The sequence below is a fragment of the Octopus bimaculoides genome, chromosome 1 (assembly GCF_001194135.2).
Source record: "Octopus bimaculoides isolate UCB-OBI-ISO-001 chromosome 1, ASM119413v2, whole genome shotgun sequence".
Taxonomy (NCBI): Eukaryota; Metazoa; Mollusca; class Cephalopoda; order Octopoda; family Octopodidae; genus Octopus; species Octopus bimaculoides.
The window spans coordinates 192,874,018-192,888,302 of record NC_068981.1 but is presented as its reverse complement, the minus strand read 5'-3'; the positions used below and the strand labels follow the sequence as shown (position 1 = coordinate 192,888,302).

The 14,285-nt window shown below is 37.0% G+C and overlaps 1 protein-coding gene across 1 annotated transcript in view; it reads right to left on the bottom strand.

The window, feature by feature from the left end:
* Positions 1-3,319: 3,319 nt before the first annotated feature.
* The window catches only part of LOC128249593 (uncharacterized), a 41,649-nt gene continuing 30,683 nt past the window's right edge, over positions 3,320-14,285 (bottom strand). The window contains exons 8-14 of the mRNA XM_052973551.1: positions 13,690-13,931; positions 11,169-11,304; positions 9,630-9,707; positions 8,709-8,802; positions 7,194-7,312; positions 5,769-5,935; positions 3,320-4,309 (exon numbers count right to left, since the gene is read on the bottom strand). Coding sequence (XP_052829511.1) covers positions 4,165-4,309; positions 5,769-5,935; positions 7,194-7,312; positions 8,709-8,802; positions 9,630-9,707; positions 11,169-11,304; positions 13,690-13,931 — 981 coding nt within the window. The 3' untranslated portion in view covers positions 3,320-4,164. The remainder of the gene's footprint in view (positions 4,310-5,768; positions 5,936-7,193; positions 7,313-8,708; positions 8,803-9,629; positions 9,708-11,168; positions 11,305-13,689; positions 13,932-14,285) is intronic.

Sequence of the window (14,285 nt, the reverse complement as noted above, 5' to 3'; positions counted from 1 at the left end):
GATTTTTTTCTCAGCACGTAGTTACCAGGGAGTTACCAGCATGCAGTTACCAGGGAGTTACCAGCACGCAGTTACCAGGGAGTAAATGTTATTGACAAAGTCTAAAGAGTTAGAAACGTGCATCTAGCATTCTACCCGCTGTAGCTGGAGGATTTCCCTCTGCTTCTGACATATTTCTTGTGCTTTTGACCCTTTAACATTCAGATGACTGTCAAATTTAATGCTTATTTATTTCCATTGTTTTGAATTAATCATACGTTATATGCGTAGGAGTGGCTGTGTGGTAAATAGTTTGCTTACCAACCACATGGTTCTGGGTTCAGTCCCACTGCATGGTACCTTGGGCAAGTGTCTTCTACTATAGCTTCGGGCCGACCAAAGCCTTGTGAGTGGATTTGGTAGACGGAAACTGAAAGAAGCCTATCATATATATATATATATATATATATATCTGTGTGTGTTTGTGCGTCTGTGTTTGTCCCGCCAACATCGCTTGACAACCGATGCTGGTGTGTTTACGTTCCCGTAACTTAGCGGTTCGGCATAAGAGACTGATAGAATAAGTACTAGGCTTACAAAGAATAAGTCCTGGGGTTGATTTGCTTGACTAAAGGCGGTGTTCCAGCATGGCCACAGTCAAATGACTGAACAAGTAAAAGAATAAAAGAATATATGCATGTGTGTGTATGTGTGTGTGTGTGTGTATGTGTGTTTTCCCCACCACTACCACATGACAACCGGTGCTGGTGTGTTTACATCCCTGATACTTAGAGGTTCAGCAAAAATGTCTGGTAGAATAAATACTAGACTTTACAAAAGTAGCCAGTCCTGAGGTCAATTTCATTGACTAAAAATTCTTCAAGGCGGTGCTCCAGCATGGCCATAGCCAAACGACTGAAACAAGTAAAAGATAATAGAAAAATAAACAACTGCCAACTGACTGGAACCTCACCCAATTAAGATTTAGGTGTCGGCATGGCTGTGTGGTTAAGAAGCTGGCTTAGCAATCATGAGGTTTCAGGTTCAGTCCCAATGTTTGGCACCTTGGGCAGGTGTCTTCTAGCAGAGCCCCAGGACAACCAATGCCTTGGGAGTAAATTTGTTTGACAGAAGCTCTTTCAAAGCCTACCATATATGTGCATCTGTGTGTGCATATGTGTGTGTGTGTGTGCGTGTGTGCAAGCACACATGTGTCTTTGTTTTTCCACCACTTGACAACCAGTGTTGGTCTGTTTATGTCCCCATAACTTAGCAGTTTAACAAAAAAGACCTTAAAAAAAGAATTTCTAAGGTCACTTTGTTCAACAAAATCTGTCAAGGTTGTGCCCCAGGATGGCCACAGTCCAGTGATTGAAACAAATGAAAGGTGAAGGACAAGTACATTTAAATTCGTGGATTTTGTTGGCAAATGCTTATCTGAGAAACTTCTGGTGTCATTCGTTTAAACATAGGTGCAAGCGTGGCTGTGTGGTAAGAAGGTTGCTTCCCAATCACATAGCCTTCCACTATAGCCTTCAGTTGACCAAAGCCTTGTGAATGGATTTGGTAGACGAAACTGAAAGCCTGTTGTATATATATACATATATATATCTGTGTGTGTGTGTGTGTGTGTGTGTGTGTGTGTTTGTCTCCCTGCCATCATTCGACAACTGATGTTAGTGTGTTTACATCTCAGTAACTTAGTGGTTCGTCAAAAGAGATCAATAGAATAAGTACTAGGCTTACAAAGAATAAGTCCTTATACAAAGAATAAGTCCTGGATTTGTTTGACTAAAGGCGGTGCTCCAGTATGGCCGCAGTCAAATGACTGAAACAAGTAAAAAAAAAAAAGAAAATGGTTGTTTGATGTTTTTGTCAGTTGTCAGTCTCCTTTTCTGCAATAGCCTCCATTGTTTTCAAGTTTCATACAGATGGCTGATTAAATGTCTAATTATATGAGTCAAGTTGTTATTAACAACTTTACTATTAATACACAATTGTGTATCATGTTAAATGTTTATGAACCATTGAAAAGCATGGTGCTGTGGTTTTTGTCTGAGAGAAAACCTCTTCACATACATATTGTGTTAAAAACACAAACGTACATCAGAATGACTTGAATATTATCCTAGTAGTGACTCATAAGAATGTCAGATGTGTTTTGGCCTTCTTTGGTCTTGTTTGTTAACTCAGACAAAACATAATACAGAAGCTTAAATCAAAACAGAACAATCAAAACACAACCTGGCACACCTCTCAACTGTGTAGAATTTATTTAGTTACATAGCAAAATGCCTAGCTGCAAAAGCGATGTAAATACATGCAATAGTAAGGCCTGGGAAGCTGTTGACAATTTATCTCATGAGGAAATCTAGACAACACGAAGAAGAGCCTCTTTCAGAAGGCTGTTATGTCTGTTCTGTTGTATGACTGCTCAGCATGGATCCTTACCTCGAAACTGGAAAGAAGAGTGGATGGAGGCAACAGATGCGTCCGAAAAGTGGCTTTACATGTCAGCTGGAGAGATTATTTGGCCAATGAGTGAATGTATAGGAACCTTTGTTTAGTATTAGATATGAAAGAACATAGTCAGATATACTGGGTATGACTGGAGAGTGAAAGATGAAACTGCTTGTGAAGTTCTTTTGTGGGAGCCTACACATGGAAGAAATAGCAGATGATGGCAAGCAAAGACCCATATCAAGCAAGTTTATGACAACATAAACTGTAGTTCCTCTGACCTGCCAAATATAAACTGGATGGCAACAGCGAATCACAGGAATCCATGCAAATTGTGCAATTGGATGGCCTTGTCAATGACAGCTGCTTACACATCATTGACAAGGTCTAAGAAGTCTGAAACATGTCTGGAATTCTCATTAGTTGCTGATGCTGCTGCTGCTGCTGCTGGGGCAATATCTGCCTCACTCTAATATACATTCTTTTTAACACATCTTTGAAGAGATTCTCCCTCTCAGACAAAAATCACAGCATCATGTCTTAGTGGTGTATACGTATTAAGTATGATACACAGATGACTATTTTAATTTACTGTATTTTAACATGTATAAGGGACCCTCGTGTATAAGGAAACCCCTAATTTTGGGGTCTTAAAATTTGGAAGAAAGGTTTTCTAAGGGATTACAATGCTATCCACGTTTAAGAAACTCCCATATCTTTTAACCTAATTTTTGACATAAAAGGGTTTCTTATACACATTAAAATACGGTATTTCTTTTTCAGTTATGCCAGTTTTACTGTTAATACCATCTCTAAAGATAATTGTAACAGTCTGAACAATTTCCATTTTTGTCTCACAACATTATTATTCAACTCTGTATTCTTCAAAATCATTTTCTTCAATTTTATAATTTCTTGTTTTTCTGTTTTATTTCTTTAAGAATAGTCACCTTCAATCGTATTCAGAATGACACAGAAGATATTAAATGTTTGAAAATATAATTCTATCTCATTATAAATGCTAAGTACATATTAATTGTTCACAGGGACACCATATTCCGTTTTGCAACCATAGCATAGTCCCACATGTTTGCAGTGTGTTGTTTTCATTTCAAGTGTATCTCTACAGATATTCTATCAAAGTCAGAACCAGCACCAAACATAATGAAACATCATGACTTTCAGTGTTGGCTGTAAATTCTATAGAAAATCTGTTGAGACAAACTTAAGAAATATAAATGGTAAATGATCACTTATCATTCATAATGAACCAGACAATTTTAAAATTCTTTAACATGATTAATTTCTCTGAGTTCCAACCCCACCAAGGTCAACTTTGTTTTTTCAGGCTCAATGAAATAAAGTACCAGTCAAATACTGGGATCAATGGAATTGCTGGCCTTATGCCTAAATCAAGAACCCTGTTAGTAGTTTCTTGATAAATTAATTAATTTAATGTGGTGATCTGGCAGAATTGTTAGCACACTCAGGCAAAATGCTTCACAGCATTTCATACCTATATGATCTAAGTTCAAATTCCACCAAGGTCAACTTTGCCTTTCATCCGTTTAGGACCAATAAATTAAGGACCAGTTGAACACGTGGGTGGGGGTGGGGGTGATGCATTCGACTTACACCACCACCCACCCAAAATTGCTGGTTTTGTGCCAAAATTTGAAACCAAGAAATTTACCAATTTAAGAGAAATTGATGAATTCTTGCCGTTTAAAGAGCAATAATTCTCAAAAGTTGTTTCATGTTTTTGTTAATGTCAATATCTTTAAATTTCCAATCCAAAGCTGAGAAATCTGCTACTTCAATTCCTTCTTTCTTCACATTTCCATCTTGGAATAATTCAGATTGCTTCAAGCTGAAAGCAGAAATTTTAAAATTCTTTAAAAAAATCATCATTTTTCTTTTTCTTTACTTTTTTTTATGGTACACAATGTATCTAGGACTACTTTGTCTGGTGTACTTTTCTTTTTCAAAACAATACAATATAATTTGAGAGAAAATTGGTTGTTATTTTTAGTAGGTTGACTGACAACATATGGGATTTTTCATTGGTTCATATTTCAAGAGGTTACTTTGTTTTTTTAGCCCTAGGTCAGCCCTTACTGAGCAAATTTATGACATGACCATCCTGACTTTTCAGATATACTGAGCACTATGTTATTTAATTTAACACTATGTTATCTAATGTGTCAGTTTGGCATGATTTGAGGTGATTTGACTGCTTTTTCTAGCAAATCGAGTGACCATCTGGAAGCTCTCTCTGTAGTCTGTACTTATTTATTGACAGAAGTTCAAATTCGTTCATATAAATTATACACACTTTTCAAGCTTTTAAACCTTAAAATTAAAAGGACACCTTATACATGAGAACTATTTTTACACCACCTCAACTGGATAGCCATATCTGAGATGGCATGACTAAGTAAACATTCATTAAGGTAAGTATTCTATGGCCCAATGCCCTTCATATTGCCATTTGTTTCTAACCAAGTTAATATTTCCCTGTGGCCTGATGTGAACTTGAGCAGATTTGGCTGCTATTTCTTACAGGTCAAGAAACTGAGTAAAGGCTACATCATTATCATCATTATCATCATCATCATCATCATCATCATCATCATCATCATCTTCATCATCATCATTGTTATCATTGTCATCATCAACATCATTGTCAAATTCGACGACTGGCACCCATGCCAACGTCCTCTCCTTCATTGGACACGAAACTCAGCTTGCAAAGACTTATTGGGGCAAGCGAAATCGTGATGGCACCTGTGCCCAGCGTCGCCTTTCTGGCACTTGTGCCCGCGGCATGTGTGAGGGCTTTCGAGCAAGTTCATTGCCAGTGCCCCTGGATTGGCTCTTGTGCGGGTGGCACATAAAATACACCATTTTGAGCATGGCCGTTGCCAGTACTGCCGGACTGGCCCTCATGCCGGTGGCACGTAAAAGCACCCACTACACTCTCAGAGTGGTTGGCGTTAGGAAGGGCATCCAGCTGTAGAAACTCTGCCAAATCAGATTGGAGCCTGGTGTAGCCATCTGGTTTCACCAGTCTTCAGTCAAATCGTCCAACCCATGCTAGCATGGAAAGCGGACGTTAAACGATGATGATGATGATCATTATCATCATCATCATCATCAATATTTGACTATTTCCTATACAAAGAAATATTTTACCCAAATAAAATTGAATACCATTTTATTCCTGGTTCTTTTTCCAAAAATTAATTTTTTTTTAGAAATTTCTTTTATTTCTTTTTTTTTTTTGTCCTTATTGAACACAAAAACACCAAAAACAAAATGGTAAAAACCTTTTAATGCTGGAGTCTGTGAGTCGTTCTGCTAATGCTGCCATTCCAGCAAATAGTTTATAATCAATAGTGGAAGTCTCATTAAGGTTAACGAGGCTGCCAATTATCTTTAGCTTCTCAACACTAAAACTGTTTACAGCAACATCTCGTAAAGCAACTTCAAGATTCTATAATTGTATAATTAAAAAAGAAAAATTACATTCAATTACTTTTTAATTGAGGAAAGTCAGAGATAATTAACATATTTAAAAAAAAAAGAAACATAACACCAGCTACATGAAAATCAATAGTTAAATTAGCATTAACATAATCAACATGTTAACCATCACATATACCTCTAGTGTGGAGGTGCAATGGCCCAGTGGTTAGGGCAGTGGATTCGCGGTTGTAGGATCGTGGTTTTGATTCCCAGACAGGGTGTTGTGAGTGTTTATTGAGCGAAAACACCTAAAGCTCCATGAGGCTCCGGCAGGAGGTGGTGGCAAACCCTGCTGTACTCTTTCTCCACAATTTTCTCTCATTCTGAATCTCCCCGAGAAATACATTAAGGGTAACCGATGGAGTGCCACGCATACCTCTAGTAGCTCATCGCAAACTTCACACAACTGCCATATGTGGTACATCTTCATAATTTGAGAAACTATTTCACCCTGTATTTTTGACATGGTTTCAAGGATACTTAAATAATCATTTCTACTGGAAGCACAAGGCCTCAAATTTGCGGGAAGGGATTAAGTCAATTACATCCCCAATACATAACTGGTACTTGTTTAATTGACCCTAAAAGGATGAATGGCAAAGTCAATCCTAGCGGAATTTGAACTTAAAATGTAGCAGTAGACAAAATACCGCTAAGCATCTCACCCAGCACACTAACAATGCGGCCGGCTCACCATCCTAGGATGCTTGAATAATACAAGTGCTAAATATTAAGGAGGCAACTTGGCAGAAACATTAGCATGCCAGGCGAAACACTTTGTGATATTTCATCTGTCTTTACGTTCTGAGTTCAAATTCTGCCGAGGTCAACTTTAGCATTCATCCTTCCGGGGTCGATTAAATAAGTACCAGTTATGCACTGGGGGGGGTCGATGTAATCAACTTAATTTGTTTGTCCCCTCTATGTTTAGCCCCCTGTGGGCAATAAAGAAATATATATATATATAATATATCATCATCATCTTCATCATCGTTTAACGTCTATTTTATATATATATTTATATATATCTATCATCATCATCATTTAATGTATGTTTTTTCATGCTGGCAGGAGCTGGCAAAGCTAAAGGCCACACCAGGCTCCAGTTGTTTGCTTTGACTTGCTTTCTACAGTTGGATGCCCTTCTTAATGCCAACCTCTTTACAACACACCACCATTTCATACACATATACACACACACACACTCACGTATAGATCAAACTCACCTTATATTCTATCATTAACGTGGCAGGAATCTGATATTTCTTGAAGACAGTTTTGTAAAGACTGTGGAATTGAGATGTAACAATGCAGTACGTTCTTAAATACTCTTCAGGACTTGAAGCTGCAGAAAGAATTCATCCTTACAACTAAGAATCTCTACATACAATATATATACATACATATAATATATACACACACTATATATACACAATATATGCAATAGGTGTGACTGTGGGGTAAAAAACTTGCTTCCCAGCCACATGGTCCTAGGTTCAATCCCACTGCATGGCACCTTAGGCAAGTGTCTTTTATTATAGCCTTGGGTGAGCCAAAGCCTTGTGAGTGGATTTGATAAATGGAAACTGAAAGAAGCCCATCGTGTGTGTGTGTGTGAGTGTGTGTGTGAGTGTGTGTGTGAGTGTGTGTGTTTATCCCTTACTGCCACTTGACAACGTGTGTTGGTGTGTTTATGTCCCTATAACTTGGCAGTTCAGCAGAACTGACTGATAGAATAAGTAGGGAAGAATTCCAACTATGCTTCATGGTTTGCTCCCTCTGCAGCTCCTTTACAGGATCCAGTGGCTAAGAACATCATCAGTAGGACCCACATCCTGTTTCGGCCCCTACCCCTCTACCGTTTTCGATGTGTCAGCCCTTCCCACCCCCACCTGTGTTCTTTGGTTTCTTTGATGCTGCATCAATGAATGTCAGAGGGCGAATGGCCACCCTAGCAAATTTCCCATGAAATACTCACCTGTAGGCTCCAGCAGCCTAGGTTTTCAAAAACAAATTAGTACTAGTTTTATTCAACTAAAAGCTCTTCAAAATGATACCCCAGTATGGCCGCAGTCTAATGACTGAAACAAGTAAAGAATAAAAGATGATATACATAATATATACAGACCACATGTGATGATGTTGTCTTAGTGAGTGTTGGTATTATCACATGTGATATGCTGCCATGTGATTATGCTGCCGCTATATTTAATAGTCACTGCTACATGTGATATGTTACCTTATGTTGCCACTATATTTAATAGTCACTGCTACATGTGATATGCTACCATGTGATCATGCTGCCGCTATATTTAATAGTCACTGCTACATGTGATAACGTTGTCACATGTGGTATACTTCTTCATTATATGACAATAATGTGTCCACTACATGTAATAATGTTACTATTACATATGATATGATAATGTTACCTCGATATATGATAGTGCTGCAGCAACATATCTGATAATATTACCACCACATGTCTGGAGTGAATAAGAAACTCAAACAATCAAGTTAATCTCCAAGATAAACTTCATCACTTCATCTGATAATCTCATCACAGGATAACATATCACATGCAGCCATATCGTCATGCACTGGGACAATATTATCACATGCAGTGGACACATTGTCAGTTATTCAAACAACATCACCAGAAAACAAGCACAAACAAAGAAAGTTAATCTCCTAGATAATCATATCTGATAATCTGTGTGGGATTGTTGTGGATTATTTACCTTCAAGTTGTCGACTGTCAACAGGTAACTCAAAGCGACAAGGTTTCAAACTAAAGTCAAGTTGTTCTTTAAGCCAAGATTGCATATTCTCTTTCTGAAATGAACACAAGGAATCAGGAATGGGAAACATTTACTTTTTCAGACAGAAACTATGTAGAATCCTCATGTGTGTGTGTGTGTGTGTGTGTGTGTGTGTGTGTGTGTATACATACATACACACACACACACACACATCACATCATCGTCATCATTTAATGTCTGTTTCTCGTGATGGCATGAGTTGGACCATGTGACAGGAGGTGGCTAGCCAGAGAACTGCACCAGGCTCCAGAGCCCTTCTAAACACCAACCATTTTACAGGATGTACTGGGGACTTTTTTAATGCACCCAGTACACTCTGTATGATATATATATATATATATATATATATATATATATATATATATATATATATATATATATATATATATATATATATAATGTATGTATATATGCATATATATATATATATATATATGTTATTTATATTATTATATGATCGAATCTCACGCACCCATTACCAAGTAAGTTTTATCTTAATAATTCCAATGCACACTCTACAACTATCTCTATTCTCCCTCTATTATTCTTCTTTCTTTCTGTTTTTCTTCTCCTCCCCTTACACCATTCTCTTTCTCTCCCTCTCTCTCCCTCGCTCTTCCTCTTTGACTCTCTCGTTGCTCACACATGACCAGTGGCTATCTTTCTTTCTTCCTCTTGCTTTACAAGAGACAAGACACACTTTTGCTTGTCTCCTGTCAAAGCTCATTTCTCCAGCGTTCACCACTTCACCTCATTATGACTTAAAAGCCCTTACTGTTTGTTTTTACTGTTTTGTTCTTACTGTCCTGGTTTAATGAAATGAAATGAAATTAAACTCACATCATTTTTCCTCTCTGTTCTCATGAATTTGGAAGAACTAAACATCCTTCTTTCTGGTTCTGTTATTTTCTCAGACTCCTAAAGAAACAACACCATATACAGTAAATATATATATATATATACCTGTTTCCTCATAATCATATATACAACTACACATTATTTAATACATACACACTCACATATAAAAACTTGAGTCATGAAACAAAGTCTCAGCTTCGGTTTTAATAAAAAATCTATATACTCTACAATGTGTTGAGCACTCCTTTCTCATTCATCTGACATTCAGCAATATACACATACACTGCATATTTAATGCAGTGTAAAATATGATAAAGAATATGAATAGAATGGAGATTTGTTGAAATTCTATCATGCATGTTTCCATAGTAAATCGATTTTACCAGTCTGTGGCCCAAAATGCCTGAAGAAATGATTTGCTTATGTAATCCACATTATATAATACATTTATTATCAAATAAATAGCCATACCACGGAAACCTGCATAGTATGATTTGAACAAAATCTACACTCTGTTCATTCTTTTATTATGTCTGTCTATCTATTTATACGTATATGTACAGGCATATATATATATATATATATATATATTAATAATAATAATAATATGACAACAACAGAATGAATGGGACCTCGATATTATGTAAATAGAGGAATTTATCTATAAAATATAATATAGGACAATCAGTTAGTTGTCATAATAATACTCAGAGTTTCAGATGCCAGGGCTAAAAGACATCGTCATCAGTTATTAAGACAAAAACGCTATCGTTTTGTCTTAATGATGAGGATGTCTTTTAGCCCTGGCATCTGAAACTCTGAGTATTATTATGACAACTAACTGATTGTCCTATATTATATTTTATATACATATATATATATATATATATATATATATACATAATTTTTTAAAAAAAACAGAATAAAAAGACAAGAAAAACAACACAAGGATGTTGTACATGCAAAGTATTAATAAGATACTCAAAGAAGGAAAGAAAGAGTGGTGGTTTTACATTTGAAGCATAACTCTTCTTTGGAAACACATCCCTGTGATTATGCATCAAGTGCTTTACCATTAAGCTAAACTGTCCAGTAACGAATAGTTTGTATGTCTTGGCCATAATAATTTTAAAGATGTGAACACCCTAACTACTAGTTTATGTGCTTACACACATGCAAACATGGGCCAACGAGGAAACCCTACTTCATCATTGCTTAGGGGCCAATAAGGAAACTTCTCTTTATCATTGCTTGACCTGCACAAATAGTAATCAAGTTGTTTGCATTTTACACTGTACTGTCTTAAGAAAAAGACAAACATACTTAGTGGTATTTCGTCTGCCGTTATGTTCTGAGTTCAAATTCCACCGAGGTCGACTTTGCCTTTCATCCTTTTGGGGTCGATAAGTTAAGTACCAGTTACACACTGGGGTCGATGTAATCGGCTTAATACCTTTGTCTGTCTTTGTTTAGCCCCCTGTGAGCAATAAAGAAATAAGAAATAAGAAAATATCCACTTGCAGTTTTATTTCTCTTCAATGGAGACAAAGCTGATCTCTTTCTTGTGGAGAGTCTCTGTGGCATCCTTGACTCAAGTTTATAACCTGGTAAAGCAGGAATCTCTTTCCCAAACTCAAAGCTAGAAGTTTTTTCCATCCTGAAACAAAATATTGATTTCTTATATAAGCACAAGGACTCAAATTTAGGGGACAGTATTCATGATTATCATTTTTGATAGCATAAAAGACTCACAGGTGTTATTATAGACAACCCCAATTTCAGCAGCTCATATTCAGGAAAAACGTTTTTAGTGTATTAAAGCATGTAATATTGGCCCAACTTAAGGCCAACTCATTAGTATGGCCAAACATAATGCTGAGTGGCATCTCATTTGTCTTTCTGTTCTGAGTTCAAATTCTGCTGAGGTTGACTTTGCCTTGCATCTTTTCGGGGTCGATAAAATAAGTACTAGCTGAGCACTAGGGTTGATGTAAGTTACTATCCCCCTCCTCTCCTGAAATTGCTGGCCTTGTGTCAAATTTTGAAATTAATTTAGGCCCAACTTCACATATAGGACCTAGGGTGACTCTTCAAATTTTCTTTAAAAAACTGAGTCTTATATGCCATCAAATACGGTTTGTTCAACCCCCAAAGGCAACAAATTGATAAGCACGATTAGAGTAAGAGAGAATGCCTTGCATTATTTATTTAAGTCTCTACATCCTGAGTTCAAATCCCACCAGGGTTTACTTTATCTTTCATCGATTTGGGGTCAATAAAAAAGTACCAATCCAGAGCAACAGAGCGATGCAACTGTAAGAATGTTGGAGCAGATGCCTTGCAGCAACATATGTCTCAGATCTTTGCATTGTGAGTGCAAATTCCTCCATGGCCTACTCTGGTGGAGGATTTAATCTATCAACCAGTTTAACACTACAACATTGTACCTTATGTACTTTTCATAGGGTCCACCCTGTAACAAGCATTCAAGCCTGGTCTCCTTTCTGCCTGTCTCAGAGTCCCTGAAAAAGGGTCACCGAGGTACTGCCTTCCCTCCTGACCAAAAGATAATAAAAAAAAATTGATTATCAACTTTTTGGTTTTCTTGTTTTTTTTCATGCAAAGAGTATTCCAAGGTAATTTGCTCCAATTATTATGATAATCTTTTATACTTACCTATGTATATTATTGTACATTAATATAGTGTTGGTCTTATCTCTAATCTAAGCACAGAGATGACTATGTTTCACTGAGGAAATCTAATAACACCGAAACATGTCTGGAGTTATCTTCAATATTTGCCAAGATTAGATTAAGATGACACCAGTCACTGAACTAGTATTTTCTTCCTTTCGCTATAAATAAGTATTAACTCTTTAAACTTGCCAGTGCCCTTTAGCATATGTGATTTCATTTGACTCTACCAGTAAAAGACACAAAAGCAAGTGGACACATGGCTTTGTGCTTACAGCCTACTAATTGACAAAAACACCATTATTTTCAAACTGTGACTTCCCACTTTGTGTGTTTTCCAGGGATATAATTAAATGAAATCCCATTAGAATCATTAGAGCATCAGACAAAATGCCTTGCAGTATTTCTTCCAATTCTTTACATTCTGGTTTCAAATCTCAGTGAGGTTAACTTTGCCTTTCATCCTTTGGGAGTCAAAATAAAGCACCAGTCAATTTACTGGGGTTGATTTAATCAATTGATCCCCCTCACCCCAAATTTCAGGTTTTGTGCCTAATGTAGAAATACAATAGTGAATTGGCAGAATTCTTAAAACCTGAAATAAAATGCCTGTAAGGCAAATGAGCTGGCAGAATCGTTAGCACAGCAGGCAAAATGCTTAGAAGTATTTCATCCATTTTTACATTCTGAATTCAAGTTCTGCTGAGGTCAACTGTGCCTTTCATCCTTTCAGGGTCTATAAAAAAAAAGTACCAGTTGAGGACTGGGACCAATGTAATCATCTTAACCCCTTCCCCAAAATTGTTAGCTTTTTGTCAAAAATTGGGACCGATATTCCTTCTAGCTCTGTTTTAGCTCAAAACTTGCTGAGGTCAACTTTGCCTCTTATCCTTTTGGAGTCAATAATATAAAGCACCAGTTCAGTACTGGAGTTGATGGTTTTGACTAAGTCCTTCACTTCATTTATTTACATGTTTTTCCCCTCTATATAGCATATTGTGAAGGTGTGTAGCCAAATGGTTAGGATACTGTACTCACAATCTATTGATTGTGGATTCAATTCCCAGACTGAGCAGCATGTTTTGTTCTTGAGCAAAACACTTCATTTCACATTGTTCCAGTCCACTCAGCTGTAAACGGGTCACCCTGCAATGGAATAATCTCCCAACTGGAGTGAATGTTGCCCTGCTCACATAGCCACCAGGGTGGCATCATTTAAAACCTAAAACAATGCAAAGCGCATTGTGACCAGCGATGTATAACATCATCCAATAGTCTAATCCATCACATGACCATATGGTATAATATACTAGTAGGAGGGCAGAAACACCAAAATTCTTCAACTTACTTGTTTCCATCCTCTTCATTCTTACCATTTTCTTTTTCCTCCTTTTCCATTTGATGGCCTTCTTCCATTTCTTCATCTCTTGCTTGTCTTTGACCTGGAATCACTTTTCTCTCTTTCTTTGGTCTCCTATTCTTATTCATATTTTTTCCGCAAGATTCAACACTGGCATCACTTGTATTACCATCATCTTCAGAAGAACTCTCTGAATCCGTGTCAAGAACTTTGCAATCATGGAAGTCATTCTGAAAGAAAATAAAAGAACCAAGCTTATTCTCTTATTCTCTTATTCTCTTCTTCTTTGATTCTTTTATTCTTTTACTTGTTTCAGTCATTTGACTGCGGCCATGCTGGAGCACCGCTTTTAGTCAAACAAATCACCACCAAGACTTATTCTTTGTAAGCCTAGTATTTATTCTATTGGATGTCTTTTGCCAACCTGCTAAGTTATGGGGGATGTAAACACACCAACATTGGTTGACAAGTGATGGTGGGTGACAATCACAGACACACAAACATATGCATACATATATATATATATATGACAAGCATCTTTCAGTTTCCATCTACCAAATCCACTCACAAGGCTTTGGTCGGCC